The 18,108-nt window shown below is 44.6% G+C and overlaps 1 protein-coding gene across 1 annotated transcript in view; it reads left to right on the top strand.

Annotated features, from left to right (window-relative positions):
* The window catches only part of LOC124775664 (transcription factor sox-3-like), a 39,668-nt gene extending 25,140 nt beyond the window's left edge, over positions 1-14,528 (top strand). The window contains exon 2 of the mRNA XM_047250492.1: positions 14,294-14,528. Within this exon, the coding sequence (XP_047106448.1) occupies positions 14,294-14,528 (235 nt within the window). The remainder of the gene's footprint in view (positions 1-14,293) is intronic.
* The last annotated feature ends 3,580 nt before the right edge of the window (positions 14,529-18,108 follow it).

Below are 18,108 nucleotides of genomic sequence, written 5' to 3'. Positions count from 1 at the left end.
ATTTTCAGTTATTTGGAGATCACTTGCTGCCATTCATGGGCTTCATATGCCCAAACAATGATGGAATTTTAATGGATGGCATTGCGCCATATCACTGGCTCACAACTGTGCGCGACTGGTTTGAAGAACATTCTGGACAATTAGAGCAAATGATTTGGCCACCCAGATCGATCGACGTGGGACATAATTGAGAGGTTAGTTCGAGCACAAAATTCTGCACCAGCAACGCTTTCACAATTATGGACAGCTCAATGGTTCTTTAGGAGACTTCCATCTACTTGCGGAGTCCATGTCACTTCGCGTTGCTACCGGACAATAGGAGGCCCTACACGACCACACGATGTTGGGAGATATCCCACGACTTTTGTCACTTCAATATATGTGTGTATGCCAGTCTCTCTCTTTCCCTGAGTGTTTATCCTCCACAGCTGCTTCTAGGACCATGGATGCTATTCCCTGACGAAACAAGACATTCTCTATCAGCTTGACTCTTCCTCTATAGTGACACGTAAGAAGGCGGGTGATGTGCTGACGCACAGTGACAAGGAGCTGTGTACCACGTGACGCTCCAATCAACAGCGTCATCCCACGATGTTTGTCTGTAGTGTGCATCTTGGAGTGCGTGTAGACAATTTATCGTTGATTTTCATGTTCATTTAAAGTATGATGAGAAAGTATAGTGAGGATACTTAGCTACTGTAGTGTTCATTAATGGTAACATTGAGCAGACACGAGATAGGTCGCGACAATGATTAGTTTCCGAGCAAATAATTTTTCATGGAGCACTCACAAGCAGCGAGACAGTGTCAATGTGGTGCTCTCCGCATCGTAGCCAGTTACCAGTATGGATAATGTCCGGGTAGACACAGAATTCCCCCGGTACACCGCAGAGTATTGGCCATCCCCCTCTGCGCCCAAAACCATCACGCAGTCACGTTTTTATTTGCACACCACTCTAGTCAGTGTTCATCGTGTACTCATTTCCTCATCGCTTCTGGGGAGGGCTTCTCATTTCTTAGCCTATCAATTCACTCAATCTTCACTATCCTTCTGTTGCACCGCAGCTCAAACGCTTAGGTTCTTTTCCTCTAAGCTTTCTAGACAGCCTCTAAATTCCCCTCCATACAATATGCTCCAGACGTGCAGTCTAGAAACTTTTACCTCTAATTAAGATGTACACTATATGGTCAAAAATATCCGGATACCTGTAAGTGACGACTTGAACTCCGCTTGGGACACTTTCAGTGCGGTTTCAGGATGTCTGAGAAGGAAACTAGACAAAGTAGTGATGTTGGACACTGGTGTCTGGAGCGAAGCTGACGTTGTAACTCAACTCACAGGTGTTCCATTAGGTTCAGGTAGGGGCTCTATGCAAGCGTTCCTTTTCAGGAATATTATTGTCCACACACTTTCGCCTCACACATACTGCTCTATGACAGTGTGCATTGTCACCCTGATACAAACAGGCATCGCCTCAGAACTGTTCCTGTACTGCGCGCAGTACATAGTGCTGAAAGTTGTGTTCCTATGCTTCCGAATTTGGCGTTTTACTAAGCAAAATAAGTTCACCAAATCTTCCCCATTAAGCCCCCCCCCCCCCCCCCATGCTACAACAGGACATCCTCTGTACTTCAGTGGTGGCACTTCACACTGACAGGTAACGTTCTCCAGGCATTGCTCAAACTCAAGCCCTGTCGTTGGATTTCTGCAGAGCATAGCGTGATTTATCACTCTAAGTAACTTGTTTCCTGTCGACCACTGTCCAGTGACGTCTCTCTTTACACCATCTGAAGCGTCGCTTAGCGTCGACTACAGAAATGTGTGGCTTACGAGGAGCTTCTCGACCATTGTAACTCTTTCTTTTTAACTGCCAAAGTACCGTCATAATCCTAATTTGACTCCTGGTAGCACTCTGGAACTCATGGGTGATGCCTTTTGCTAATCTCATGTGATTATTACACTCACTCTCCGCAGTGATCGTCGTCACCTGTCCGTCAGTGCATGAGGTCTGCCTGACCTTAGCTTAGCTGTGTGTCTGTGTGTGTGTGCGTGTGAGTGTGTGTTTGTGTGTGTGAGTGTGTGTGTGTGTGTGTGTGTGTGTGTGTGTGTGTGTGTGTATGTTTGTGCGTGCGTGTCCTTTGCGTTTCCATTTCAAAATCGATTTTCCACTTCACGATCACATCACGAAGAGTCGACTTGAGCAACTTGAGTATGGTTGAAATGTCCCTGGTGGATTCGTTTCTTAGGTGACATTAAATGACCAATCGACGTTCGAAGTCATTGACCTCTCCTGAGTGACCCAGTCTGGCGTCACCGCTTCTCTATTGATAACATAGTACTCCAAGCTGATTTCATACTGGCTAGCCCGCCACTCGTGACTTGTATGGTCAAGTCCGCGCCATATATGGGTGCCTGCATACTTTTGATCAGATAGTGCATATCTGATATCAGTAGACTTCTTTCAGCTAGGAATTCCCTCTTTAACTGTGCTAGTCCGCTTTTAATATCCTCCTTGGTTCGGCTGTCGGGTGCTATTTTGCTCCAGCCGTCCGCTGTGGCCGAATGGTTCTAGGCGCTTCAGTCCGGAACCGCGCTGCTGCTACGGTCGCAGGTCGAATCCTGCCTCGGGCATGAATGTGTGTGATGTCCTTAGGTTAGCAAGGTTTAAGTAATTCTACGTCTAGGGGACTGATACCTCAGATGTTAAGTCTCATAGTGTTTAGAGCCATTTGAACCATTTTGCTCCAGAGGTAGCAAAATTCCTTCACTTCGTCTACTAAGCCGTCCTCAAACGTAATGTTAAGTTATCCGCAATGTCATTTCTGCTATTTCTCACTACATTTTTTTACTCTCACTCATTATACTCTGTACTGAAGACGCGTTGCTGTACTTGACAACACTCACAGTGAGATGCTTAAGCGAAAGACGTCAACAAGATTAAACTGCTGGTAGCTAAACAGCTTGTTTGTTTAATTTTTATCAGAATTTAATATATCTTTTGGTAATGAACGGAGAAAGTGCTGATGTCCTGCAAGGAGTCTTCGATGTATATCGAAGCATTGCGTTACTTCAGCTATAGCAGCCGGCCGGGGTGGCCGAGCAGTTCTAGGCGCTTCAATCCGGAACCGCGCGACTGCTACGGTCGCAGGTTCGAATCCTGCCTCGGGTATGGATGTGTGTGATGTCCTTAGGTTAGTCAGGTTTAAATAGTTCTGTTCTAGGGGACTGATGACCTCAGATGTTAAGTCCCATAGTGCTCAGAGCCATTTGAACCATTTTGAGCTATAGCAATAAACAGACAAACTCGAGTGGGAAACTCAGACCATGAGTTTTTGAATATCAGCTTTCTATTGCGTTATCACATACATCTCTCTCAGATGTATTCAGTATGTTCGCCTCTTTGGATCACAAGTTAGTACTGTATTTCAAACCAAAGACCTCGTCAACCAAAAGATTTGTTTGAACACCACTTGTCTTACTGCATTGTATTGAATGTTGTTGGCCCTTATCTTGTTCTTACCTCTAACTGTCCTGAGCTAAAGGGGCACACATTTTAACTTGTACTGGGAACCACGGTGAATCTCGGTGATTCGAAGCGTCAAAGTCATTTGCCAGTGAAATAAGAAAGTAGTTTGGTCGTGGCTGCACCGCTTCAGGACGTGAGGCGTGTTGCATAATCCAGAAGGGGTACACAAAGATTGCTGCAGTGCTCGCAGTCACAGTAAATTACTCTTTATCTCAATTATTTCATACATATATCTCCTATCTTTCCACACTGTCTAAAGCTAATTTGCAAACAAAAAGTGACGTAGTATGTACACAGAAAAGGCAGTAACCATTTCAGAAGACAACTGTTGGATATTTTAGGGGTCGCACACATGTGAAAAACTGTGATTTACACAAGGCAGATTTCTCACTTGAAGAAGGAATTCTCCTGATAAGAAATAAATTTTAGCGTAAAAATGAGTACCAGCATGGTGTTGTTTAGTAGGATAAAATTTATTGGGTTCATGAAGTGCACCAGTACATCTAATTTCTCTTTCTCTTCATAGCTTTTATTTTTGACGTTACTGTCACAACGGACAAGCACGTTTCATTTGTTTTCTGAACTGTGTTGACCATATGAGTGAATGAATTTCTCAATAAACTGTGTACTCGTGTTGTCAAAACTCTAAATAGGACACAGGTCCGAGGTTGAATGCAGATGTTCGTTCCGAGAACAAGCAACAGTGGATCTACCTGGCCATGATATATGAGAATCAAAGAATCTTTGAGTTTAATGATTAGTCTTACGAAAGTTTTCTTCCAAATACTGTAGCTATAATACCTACATTTTTCTGTAAAGATATCAGAAATTCTAATTTTCATATCAGTTTTAGGAGTGATTGCTGTCATATTTTTACAAGAGCGTTAAAGCGGTTAATATGACCTACATTATTAATGTTAAGTGCAGTTGGTGCCTTGACACGCTGACAGCAGCTAGTTTTCTTGTCTGTATTTCCGTTGTCAAAGCAAAACATAGCCTCTTGCAAAGGAGAGTGGATCCGTGTTTATTTTATTGTTTTTCCTTATGCAGACCATTTTTCTTCCCATCTTTTCGCTGTGTCTTCGTGTGTGTGTGTGTGTGTGTGTGTGTGTGTGTGTGTGTGTGTGTGTGTGTGTTCGTGTGTGTGTAAATGGGAAGATATGAGTAATTTGAAATCCGCTCCACTGCATTCAGAGACGTTCGTAGAGTTGTAGCTTTGTAGTGCCAACATAACTTTTAGACAGTGTCGCTAAAACCAGAGACGCAGGACGGTAATAGAGGGTTTTGGTCCAGTTTCGCGAGGACCAGGTGTCTATAGTCTCTTCAAAATTATGATTGGCACCTGGGCACGAGCACTTGGAGGTGAGGAGCTGAGTTGTCAGGTCCCTTATGGAACACACGCGTAATATTACATTTTATTCTACTCGCTCAAACTCCCGCGCTACTCACTTTATAAACATGGAACTTGCGTCGATGTGTTCTGCAAGAGCTGCAGTACGTTTCCATTTTAGTTTTATTTGCGGCAGCAAATTGTTATGACGATATACGGACGGAATATGCTTTTCCTGACGTCGTTAACGAACTTTCGGCGTACGGAAAGCCTTCTTGATATTGAAGTTATGTGACCACATTAAGCGAATGAAATTTTGAGAATTCATCAGAGTTTGACATACTCCAAACCGGAACTCAGTCAGAGTTTTCTAACACGAAATTGTTGAATATTACGGACGATGGCCCGCTCGGACTTCAAGCACAAGGCGGTCTCCCGGATTTTGTTAGGAGAAAAGGATCGGTAGGTTTATAATAAACCTGTTATTAATTTTTCTGATTCACCCACTTACTCCAACATAATCAAGTATAAGATTTATGAGTGTCTTCCACGCTGAGAAATCGTATCTTAAATAATCCAGCCAGTACTGGGCGGAAGAAGAAAAGCGATATGAAAATCTTTACTTCAGTATTGAAGCAGTTATACTGTAAACAGTAACACTTATTTTGTGTGACAATGACTCAATTCATGAAATTAACTTCGTTTAGGGTTAGTTACTCATAAGACCTTCTTACTAAAATGTAAAAACTTACGAAAATGTAATTTTGTTATGGAGCTACTTACCATTACAAATTGCGTACTTCAGACGTATAAACTGAATCCATCTATACCTCATTTTCATTCTGATATATAATGGAAAAATTCCCCTGATATCACTTTCTCGGCTATGATAAATCCTTGAAGTATCACTCACTGTCGTTATTTAATGAAATAATCATCTCCTGCACCGACGTGCTACGTATGTTTGTCGGTCATCTTCCAGTCTTCAGAGATTACGTTCGTAAAAGCTTCATTTGTGGGCGTGTGACAGCAGAAAGGGTAAATTTATTATTGTTCCTGCCAACTTAACCTTCTAACTTTCAAGCATGTTAACTCTGTTGGGTTGAAATGGCAGCGATAAGGTGCCACACTAACAGTTATTTCGTTTATGGGGCACTATGTTTTATTGAGAGATATTAGTTTATAGGTTCAGTCTTTAAATAATCTTATCACTTACATCGTCATTACGTCATTGAACCTAATCGTTAATTTCCTCCTATCACCTTGCCAGGGTAGGCGCCTTGTCAACAACTAAATGGTAAGGAATATTATCTAGAACAATGTTGATGGTTTCCCCAGATTTTGAAATAGTGATTCTACGAACTACTTCGTAAACGCAACGTGATTCATCTTCTCAAGATAATCTTCTGTTTCCCATGATTTAAAAAGCATGTGATGATTTTGGAGAAAAGCTTAGTGGTGGAATGTAGTCCCTAGTTCCTTTTAGTCGTGCGGTTTCATCAAGCCACATCACGTCGTCTATATTCATGCCACGGATGTGCCGTAAAAATCAGCATCGCCACGCAGCTACGTCCTCCTATCCATCAACAGCTCACGGTTACAGGAATATCCACCGTACAAACCTAGGCCGCGCAATGCTATGTGCGACCACCGTGAAAAATAACTGGCTCCTTAAGGATGATCAACAACTTCCTGAATGTCGGATGTTCTTTTTTGCAGTAATAATCATAAATATGACAAGCAATCACATTCTTAGCATATTTATTTATACTGGTAATCAATATAACGTTTTTCGCCAAGAGTTTCAAGCTGTGATTTTTTTTCAGCTACTTTATATTTTTCGAACGTTTCCTTGCCATTCTTCGCAATGGTGGTTTTGTTTACGTTCAAGGCTGCAGCAGTTTTGTTAATTACATTGTTAACGGAGAGCAGCAGTTTCAAAGTAGGGACGTAACGCGCAAACCATTTATCTCGACTGACCCCAGACGGCAGTCCCCTGGCCATGAGAAGATGCAGAACTTTCCGACTCGTAACTTTTGAAGAATTTCTTTCTGACACTGGTATCACACAACAAATAACAGACACAACAAGTACTATAATAGCTCTAGTAAAAATGACAACAAACGAAATCACAGGCACCAACGATCACACAGGACAGCAAACTGCCTGAAACTCAGTTGCGTGCAAGCGGGAGGCGTTGTTGTTGTAGGATGAAGATGTGGCATCTTGGGGTGGTTACTGTGGTTACGGGCACACTGGGTCCTGGGACTGGCAGAATACAGTCCATACCTATCACTCGTGCATCTGCGACCCCCCCCCCCCCCTCTTTCTCATTCTTCTTCCACCGTAGCTGCCAGTCCTAGTAATTTTCAACAGACTACAGTTGGCAACAATACTGTTCCCCCCACAAATGGCGTCATGCCAACTCGCGCCCATAGACGGTAGTCAGGCACTTTTCCGCGCTTCTGCGAGCATTGCTTTAGCATCATGCACAAAGCTCCGGTGACATTAGTTAGATTTGGGTTTGCGGTTACTTTTGTACAGTTCTTTCAGAACGTAACGCAAAGGTTTCGTTGGTCCTCTTTATTCTACATTTTTGGGGTAAATTCACATGTTGTATGCTGTTCCCTGAGTCTTGCTATGTCTTGAGAGGATGACAGTTAAGCTTCAATCTTATGGAGACTGGGTGGTGTTACTTGCAATGTTATTCCATGTACCTGCTAATCGCATATTGTATACTATCTGTTGGGTTTTTCCTATTTTTATCGTGTTTCCCTTTGTGAACGTTACACTAAATACTGGCCATCAGCCAATCACATGCTACCCAGTAAACTACTGGGTATGTTTAGTTGGTTTGAAATTTTAGTTGATTTTTAGTTGATTTGAATTTATCGAACACCGACATGCTTGTGTAATTCTGAAGTTCACTGAAGGAAAAAATCGCAAAGTAAAAAATAATTTATCTAGAGTAATGAACATTTCTCTAGAAAACATATTTAAGTGATTAACGTTGCAAGATCACAGATTAATGCAAGCGTGAGATAAGTCATCGCAAGTGTGACTTCTTAGTGCATTAATAACCGGTGTAACGGCCAGAATGTTGAATGCAAGCATGAAAACGTGCATAAATTGTGTTGTCCAGGTGCCGGATGTCAGTTTCTGTGATGGAGTTCTATGCTTGTTGCACTTGGTAGGTCGATAAAGATACGGTTAATGCTGGTTGCGGATGACGCTGGAGCTGCCGTCCGATGATGTTCCATATGTGCTCGACTGGAGACAGATTTGGTGATCGAGCACGCCAAGGCAACATCTCGACACTCTGTAGGGCTTGTCGGGTTACAACAGCGGTATTTGGGCGACCATTATTCTGTTGGAAAACAGTCCATGGAATTCTGTTCATGACTGGAAGCACAACAGGTCGAATCACCAGATTGACGTACAGTTTTGCATCCAGGCCATGGGACAACCACGAAAGTGCTCTTGCTGTCACCCCAGACCATAACTCCAGGTGTAGGTGAAGTGCGTCTAGCAAGCAGACAAGTTGGACGCAGACTTTCAACTGGCCGCCTTCTAACCAACACACAGCCATCACTGGCACCGAGGCTACAGCGGCTTTCATTAGAAATCACAACAGACTTCCACTCTACCCTCCAATGAGCTCTCGATTGACATCACTGAGGTCGGAAATGTTGGTAGTTTCGGGTCAGTGGAATGCACGCCACAGGGCGTCTGCCTCGGAACTGTCCTTGAGATAACCGATTTGTAACAGTTCGTTGTGTCTCTGTGGAGCCAACTGCTGCTCAAATTGCTGCTGCAGATGCAGCGCAATGCTGCAGAGCCACAGGCCGGACACGAGGGTCTTTCGTCTCGGTAGTGCCACGTGCCCGTCCGGAGCCCGGACTTCTGGCAACCGTATATTCTGGTGACCACCGCTACCAGCATGTACAGGGGCTACATTCCTGCCAGGTATTTCTGCAGTATCACAGAAGGAACATCCACCTTCTCGTAAACCAATTACACGACCTCGTTCAAACTCAGTGATGTGTTTATAATAGCGTCTTTGTCGCCCTAAAGTTATTCTTGACTAACGTTAACTCACCACTTCCTGTCTGCAAGGTAAGTAACGTGCACGATAGTTACAACATGTATTTAAAGCAAACTTGATTTGCATCTTCATAGTGGTGCTACTAGCGCCAGTCTTTTGCGACTGGCACATAATTGAAGTAGACATTATCATTCATATGTAGAAACACCCTAACATACAGACAGACAGACAGAAAGATAGGCGGACAACAGTGTTGTCCTAGAAGGGTTCCGTTTCTACTGAGTGAGATACGGAATCCTAAAAATGTAAATAGTGCTTCCGAAACGTTAATTCAAATGTATTGTCGATGGGGTATGAGAGTTGTAATTAAATCCCAATTTAGTTTTGTTTATTCCGAGTTTTATTCGTTCCTGCAGAAGTTGTTGCACATGCTGTAAGCAGAGTAGTACATTGTGCGAGAGGGGACAGAGGTGAAGGTACATGTATGGGGCTGTCTGAGCAGTGCGAGGCAGATATCGAGCCGCAGGTTTCCTCGGTTACGGAATCCTCACGCGCAGCGGCAATACAACAACGGCACTTCAGACACATACTATATTCCACTGCAACATGAAATGTGTAGGCTTACACGGGGAATCCACTTGAAAACCTTTTTCCGGATAAGCTCCGTCACCGCCAGACACGACAGGGAGAGCTCGACGAGTAGAGGGACGTGCCGAGCTGCAACGGCGCGAGAAGAGTTCCGGAGCCGGCGAACGCTATCAGCTGCGTGGATACCTGCCGGCGTGTTGACAGCCGGCGATACGGCAGCCGCGCCGTCGCGGGATCACGCCTCCGCCGCCGGTGTCGGCTTTCCCTCACGGCTCGTCTGCTGCAGGAGGGAGCAGCCGTGGCGTAGCAACGGCTTGCACATTGTTGAAAGACCACCTTCACCGCTGTTCTTCAGTCAATCATCTCGCGTTTCATGCGATTCCCAATGTCATCGGAAAACGGCATTCTGATCATCATTAAAAGTAAATTTCTTATTTATATTTATTTATTTTATATTTTGGAAATTTGTGGTAAGGTCATATGGGACCAAACTGCTGAGGTCATCGGTCCCTAACCTTACACACTGCTTAATCTAACTTAAACTAACTTACGCTAAGGACAACACACACGCCCATGCCCGAGGGAGGACTCGAACCTCCGACGGGAGAAGCCGCGGGGACCGTGACAAGGCGTCAGAGCGCTCGGCTACCTCGCGCGGCAGTAATTTTATATTCCTACTAGATTTATCTGGCGTTGCTCGGTTATTACATCACCTCATTCATATCCCTAACGCACCAGCAAGTGTCAGATATCATCGGGGCCGTCAGATATCATCTCGGCAAGCCTGAAAACTATGGACTGACAGTAACGTTACTTCGGAGGGATTTAAAATCCAAGATCACATTCACTGCTGCTTAACAAGTTGCGATATGGTCGCGAATTAAAAGAGTGATAATCACAAAACGTGTGGTCTTTAGATTACCAGTTTCAGTCAGCAATGACCGTCTTCAGATCTGCAGCAACTGCGGTTTGTTATAATTAGTAGCGACAGAGACAGTATGACACTGCCATAACTGTGGCCTAATGTACATCATATTTTAAATATGTGCTATATGCTATGCTCGTTGTGTGCATATTTTGTGGCGATGCCACTATGGCTTTATTATGTTAGGACAAGTAATAACCCAGGCATGTCTCGTCATATTTTAAACCGATGTTTTCATATCCACGAAAGTAATAATTCTTCGTTGTGGCATATTTTATTGCTCTAAGACATAATCTGTTCACTAGTTGTAGTTCATTTGCCATGTTTTGCTGAAGATTTGAAGATGATCATTGCTGACTAAACGCGCCACCGCTACGGTCGCAGGTTCGAATCCTGCCTCGGGCATGGATGTGTGTGATGTCCTTAGGTTAGTTAGGTTTAAGTAGTTCTTAGTTTTAGGGAACTGATGACAGCAGATGTTAAGTCCCATAGTGCTCAGAGCCATTTGAACCATTTTTTGCTGACTGAAACTGGTACCCTGAAGACCAAAGGATTTGTGGACATTGGAGGAAATAAAAGGAATTCGTTCCTGACTAGTTGAGTACCAGGCGTTGCCAGTCTTCTATAAGTCCATCTTATTTTTCTCCCTCTCTCTGTCCATCTTATCCTTCACCCCCTCCGTCTGTCCATTTCCCCTCCCCTGTCTCTGTCCATCTCCTCCTACTCCCTCTCTCTGTCCATCTCCTCCTCTCCCCTCTCTCTGTCCATCCCCCTTCCCTCTCTCTTTCCATCTCCTCCTACCCCCTATCTGTACCCATTTCCTTCTCCCTTGGCGTCTGTCTATTTCATCCTTCACCCCCTCCGTCTGTCCATTTCCCCTCCCCTGTCTCCATCCATCTCCTCCTACTCCCTCTCTCTGTCCATCTCCTCCTCTACCCTCTCTCTGTCCATTCCCCCCCGCCCTCCCTTCTCTCTTTCCATCTCCTCCTACCCCCAATCTATATCCATTTCCTTCTCCCTTGCCGTCGGTCCATTTCATCCTTCACCCCCTCCGTCTGTCCATTTCCCCTCCACTGTCTCTGTCCATCTCCTCCTACTCCCTCTCTCTGCCCATCTCCTCCTCTCCCATCTCTCTCCACGTTATCCTTCTCGCCCTTGTAGAACGCTGGTGGTTTTTACTTCCATAATATTTCTTTCCAAATCGTAAGTAACACGTGTAACAAATTTGTCTGAATTCGTTCCAGGGGTTTAGGATGAGCTTTTTACCGGTGGCTTTGCCCGCGGACGCACGTGTCAAATCCACCTCTCGCTATCCAAAATACAGTATAAAGAACTATCGGAATGTCACAGACAAATTGATTTGGGCCAAACACATTGTACAAAGATCATATGATTGAGAATACGTTATTATTTTAAACGAGGAAGATGATGAAATCAGTATTTATTGCCATCACTGCTGGCTATAGCCGCTGCTGCACGCCTCGCCATTGAATGAAAGCAGTCCAGCAGCGGGTGGTGTACCCCGGGCTAGTCCTTTCGCAGTAATCGATCGGACGCTTTCGATAGGCGAATAGACGATATAACACAATGAGAGACTAGACCTTGTGGACCTATCTAAACGACTGTGCAGGCAGAATATCTGCAGGGTTGCGTGAAGAGTACTTGCAGCGACGAGAATAATGGTAGTAACAAGCACAGGCAACAGTGATCCAAAGACAATACGAGCGAGACAGAAGACGGTAGTAGCGTTAGCAGTTGAAACGACAGCGGCACAGGCAGGGACAGACGAACATAGAGTAAGTACTCTGTCTACTGTCACCAGAGGGTTACGAAGTGTTCACTAGACAGCAAGAGAAATGCAGTAAGAGAAATGCAGCAAGAGATAAATAGTTAGAGAAATGCAGAAATATCGGGCGGCACGAGCTTCTATCTAAAGTAACCTAACATAAATGAACAGTGAAGCGCCAAAGAAACTGGTATAGGCATGCGTATTCAAATACAGAGATATGTAGACAGGCAGAATGCGGTCAGCAACGCCTTTATAAGACAAAAGAGTCTGGCGCGGTTTCTAGATCGGTTACTGCTGCTATGATGGCCGTTTATCAAGATTTAAGTGAATGTGAATGTGGTGTTATAGTCAGTGCACCAGCGATGGGATACAGCATTTCCGAGGTAGCGCCATTTCGTGAGTGTACCGCGAATATCAGGAATCCGGTAAAACGTCAAATTTCCGGCATCGCTGCGGCCAGAAAAAGATCCTGCAACAACAGGTCCAACGACGACTGAAGAGAATCGTTCAGAGTGACGGAAGTGCAATCCTTCCGCAAATTTCTGCAGATTTCAATGGTGGGCCATCAACAAATGTCAGCGTGCGAACCATTTGATGAAACATCACCGATATGGGCTTTCGGAGCCGAAGGCCCACTCGTATATCCTTGATGACTGCAAGACACAGAGCTTTACGACTCTCCAGCGCCCGTCAACGCCGACATTTCATTGTTGATGTCTGGAAACATGTTGCCTGCTCGGACGAGTCTCATTTCAAATTGTATCGAGCGGATGGACGTCTATGGGTATGGAGACAACCTCTTGAATCCATGAACCCTCCGTATCAGCAGGGTACTGTTTAAGCTGGTGGAGGCTCCGTAATGGTGTGGGGCTTGCGCTGTTGGAGTGATATGGTACCCCTGACACGTCTAAATACGACTCTGACAGGTCACACGTACGGAAGCATCCTGTATGATCACCAGCATCCATTCATGTCCATTGTGCTTTCCGATGGACTTCTGGCGATTCCAGCAGGACAGTGCAATATACCACACGTCCAGAATTGTTACAGGGTGGCTCCAGGAACACTTTTCTGAGTTTAAACACTTTACTGTCCACCAAACTCCCCAGACATGAACATTATTGAGCGTATCCGGGATGCCTTTCAAAGTGCTGTTCAGAAGAGATCTCCATCCCCTTATACTCTTACGGATTTGTGGTCAGCCCTGCAGAATTCTTGGTGTCAGTTCCCTCCAGCACTACTTCAGACATTAGTCGAGTCCATGGCACGTCGTGTTGCGGACTTCTGCTGCTCGCAGGACCTTACTCGGTATTAGGCAGGTGTACCTGTTTCTTTGGCTCTTCACTGTATAATCAAGCCATTTGAGGGCTAGAGGCTAAACGTATTACTGAGCACCCACCCTTGGATGGCTAGTAGCTGTAGATGGGGTGGAGTCCGCCCAGGAGCGAGAGGCAGCATCGATGGTGACATTCTAAATCTAAACTCTTTTCTATCTTCTAATTTTCTACCTTCTTAATACGTAAATTGTATTTTAGGTGTTTCCGCTTACTAATTAGCTTACAAGTATTCAAAGCTAGAAGATTTGTTTTAACGTTGTTGAAACAAGAAGAAATCAAAGAAGCACGATATTCTGTACATGTACAATTTCGTATCGTGAAAACAGGTCCTGTCTTTGCAACTAAGTTGCAGGTCATTTGTAAATGACAACTAATAAAGTAAAGCAAAATTACTGAGCGACCAAGCCTCAGACGTTTCCATTCTGTACGAGAAGTAGACGTTCAACACCGTGACTCCCACCACCCTTCTAAAGGTGTTCACGGCCGTAGCACGCTCAGAGACGTCCAGTTTCGTCGTTTCCAAGAAGCTCGTTCCCTGACGCCGCGATATAACCATTTACCCTTTGTCGAAGACGCTGATGTCTGTGGTTTTCCCCATTTGCGGCCCGTGTGGTCGCAATAATGATTCCCCAATCGCTTCAGCTTCGCTCATATACTTTCCTTACAGCATTACGCGTGTGCGACGCCACCAGACGGAATTCTGTCTCATGGTAGTCATTGGTTTCAATGCTTTGGTGAATCATGGCATTTGAGAGAGAAGTGGGCGGGAGAAACGAGCGGGCCCCAGCAAACAGGCTCAGCCATTAGCGCGGCCGCTTCCGAGGTCGGGCGCAGCGCGTCCGGCAATATCCGGCCCGGCGCCGCCCAGCCATTGTTTCCGCAGCGGCGCGGGGCAGCCGGCAGCCAGACAGCCAGCCAGCCTCTGGGATTAGACGCGCTCTCCTACCTGTGGCTGCAGCCTTCTTCTCTGCTGTTCGCAGATGTGTAGTCAAAAACCTTCCGCTGGTTTATAGCTGCTTAACCGTGCCTTTGACATTTGCGCTTTTCGAACGTTAATAAGTAAACAGCAGATGGTTCGCCGTACTTCTGCATCAACATCTACAGCTGTACTCCGCAAGCCACCTTACGTCCCCTATTCACATCCTGACTCTTTCGCTGACCCACTGTGCAACTCGTCCGACTGTGTGTGAACAGGGTGACTACTTGGCAGACCCTACCTGGCTGCAATGATGGAGTGCGGTTTGGCAGGTAATGGTAGGGGGCAGGTAGAGATTCGCCGGTCGACCTGACGCACCTGAACCATGGACTCGATCGCGAACCCTTCTCCCACACGCAGGCGAAGGACTCGGTGCAGAAACGCTTGGCGGACGAGTCGGCCGACTAGTCCGCCTGTGTATGAGGACCTTTACGGTGTTCGGCAGAGAGGAGATATGTGGATGCAGAGATTTGAGCACACAACTGGTTCTGATAAGGATTTACCTGGTCCATGGCCCCTCCCTCACTCCTCGGCTAGTACTATACCACCCTCCACCATCCTTCAAGGACTGTGTTAATGTCATAGAAACAGAAATCCCTATGCTTACTTTGCTTCCGAAGCAAGTGCAGGATACAAGTGTCTACCGGCTCAGGGATGAATTTAGCTGATGTGACGTGCTTGTACAATAATGTGCCCATTTCTACAAGACGTTAATGTTGTACCATTTATATCAATGATAAGCAAATGTGTTGAGCTGTGAATTCATCATCCTGCACAGTACCCAGCTAAATGATGTTAGTGGTCTACGAACACTGTACTCGGTAGTTGCGTGAAAGCCGAAATCTAGATTGTACAGAAGAAAAATACAGTAATATACAGTCAAATGGAAGAGTATTCTCTCAAAAAATGCTGCATAACGGTGCCTCTGCACAATTAAGAACTTTTAAAACATTGTATCTTTATTTTTTAATTAACTAAAAACGACAGATATCACGGCTTTTAGATTTTCATAACAGCTGTGCTGTTGGCATTTGTTGATATTGCGACACTAAATGTCACTCAGATGACTCTGTCACCATAAAGTTCAGTTACACCTAAACTTTTTTCGACTGGAATATTCTCTCTAATTACCGTGTTTTCTTTCAGTATCCCGTTCCGTGAAATTATTAATAATTTTTCAGAAGCCGAAAAAGACATCGGATTTCAGTGAGCATGGAGTTTCTCTTTCTTTTTTCTCTGTCATTCACGTATCCATTTTCTCTTCTATTATTGTTTTCTGGCAGCCTTAGTTAGTAAGATAGCAGCAAACGCTTAATCGTTTATTGACATCTTGGCTTCTGGAAATCGCGTTTTCCAAAGAAAATACTGACATAACTGTTGGTGGTGCGGTGGTAGCGTCAATATATATTGAAGAACGGACAACACAATCTTGTTAATAAATGTTCAGTTCGCGGAGCCCCCTTATGTACTGATTGTGTCAGGGAAGATGCGGACACGACGGCTTCAAAGCGGAGATTTGCAGACACCGCCAGCTTGAGGAAGGCCTTAAATAGCAGTATATGCATTCATGTATATGCATTCACGCAAGTCCTCATGCTACACATATAAAACAAAACAAAAACTGAGCTCCTCAGACTGAATTTCCTGAATAGCATTTTAACAGAAAATTCTTAGGAAGCATGGCTGCCCAAACTGCCGTCCGAATATCTTCGCGTCCGCATCTTTTGGTATTAGAGGTCGTATCTTTCGAATCTTGCCTTCAAGGACAGTCTGTGAGATGTAAGTCAGCTGACTATTCCGGGAATGTTCTCGAAATTTTATCAGTAAACCTGTTGCGGCGTCTGCCACAGAAGTTGGCTCCGCATATCCGTCACGCTTTCGGGGTTCTTAGATTAACTTGTAACAAAACGCGCTGCTCATCTTTTCTACCAATGAAATCTGGTTCATACTGACGAACATAGTCAAGTATTGATTCACGAGGGTTTCGTGGATGGACCACATTTCCTGATAGGTCTTCCGCTGAAACAATCTGGCAGTTGCCTTACCTGTGATTCATTTTATGTTTTCATTCCATTTTAAATCACTCCGTCTAGATATTTAGTGGATACGATATCTACCAGTGACTGTGCTACTCGTTCAATTGCGTTATCATACAATAGTGGATCATTCTGCCAATTTAAGGTCAATATTTGTTTATGTTATTTATACACATGTTGCAGTGACAGACATGCGTCACCATACTATACCTCCATTGCTGATGGATTTCAATAGGTTTCGTACCTCCACTGATCAGAAAACATATTGCAGAACGCTATTCTTCCTTGGTGCATATCACAGGCGGGGCTTATTTTTATTTGACTCCTCCTCGTATTTTAACGTTCTACCTAAGGCAGAAAGCCTTTCTTCCACAAATGCCAGTGCCTCCATCATCTCAGTATGATAGAAAATATTCATTTTTCCCTTTCTTATTTATTGCCTCCAATTCAGCTGAATTTGCCGGCCGGAGTGGCCGTGCGGTTCTGAGCGCTACAGTCTGGAGCCGAGCAACCGCTGCGGTCGCGGGTTCGAGTCCTGCCTCGGGCATGGATGTGTGTGATGTCCTTAGGTTGGTCAGGTTTAATTAGTTCTAAGTTCTAGGCGACTGATGACCTCAGAAGTTAAGCCGCATAGTGCTCAGAGCCATTTGAACCATCAGCTGAATTTATGTCTTTCTCCATCACTTCTCTGTTGACAATCAACACATTGGCGTGCCTATTGCATCAGATGTCCCATTATATCTGCTTTACGTGTATTAAAGTTTGCCTACGTACTTCAGTACACCGCTGATACACACTAAAATGCTAGAGTTTGATCCGATGGTTGGCGCTTCATGTACTGGTGATGGAATAAATTTTCATCAGTAACATTTGGATGGGATACGTGGAACAGATGAAAATGTAGAGACTTTGCATCGAAGTGATATGTTAAATACAATGAAGGCTTTCACGACCGGATGTCTTAGCTACATCTACATCTACATCTATATATATGCTCCGCAAGGCACCGAACTGTGCACAGCGGAGGTTACTCAGTACCAATACTAGTCATTTCTTTTCCTGTTTTACTCGCAAACAGAGCGAGGGAAAACCAACTACGTCCCTGCGTATGAGCCTAATTTCTCGTATCTTATCTTCGTGGTCCTTACTATCAGTGTATGTTGGCGGCAGTAAAATCGTTTGGCAGTCAGCTTCAAATGCCGGTTCTCTAAATTTCCTCAACGGTGTTTCTCGAAAAGAATGTCGCCTTCCCTCCAGGAATTACCATTTGAGTTCCAGAAGCATCTTCGTAACATTTACGTGTTGTTCGGACCTAACGAGAACAAATCTAGCAGCCCGCTTCTGAAATGCTTCGATGCCTTCCTTCAATCCTACCTGATACAGATGCAAAACACTCGAGCAATACTCACCAGCAATACGCACCAGCAACCTATAATCGGTCTCCTTTACAGGTGAACCACTCTTTCCTAAAATTCTCCCAATAAAGCGAAGCCTTCTCCACAGTTGTCACATGCTCGTTCCATTTCACATTGCTTTTCAACGTTTCGCATGTGTAT

This window comes from Schistocerca piceifrons, chromosome 2 (genome assembly GCF_021461385.2).
Source record: "Schistocerca piceifrons isolate TAMUIC-IGC-003096 chromosome 2, iqSchPice1.1, whole genome shotgun sequence".
Taxonomy (NCBI): Eukaryota; Metazoa; Arthropoda; class Insecta; order Orthoptera; family Acrididae; genus Schistocerca; species Schistocerca piceifrons.
The sequence above is the reverse complement of the archived record's forward strand: the minus strand, read 5'-3'. Positions and strand labels throughout refer to the sequence as shown.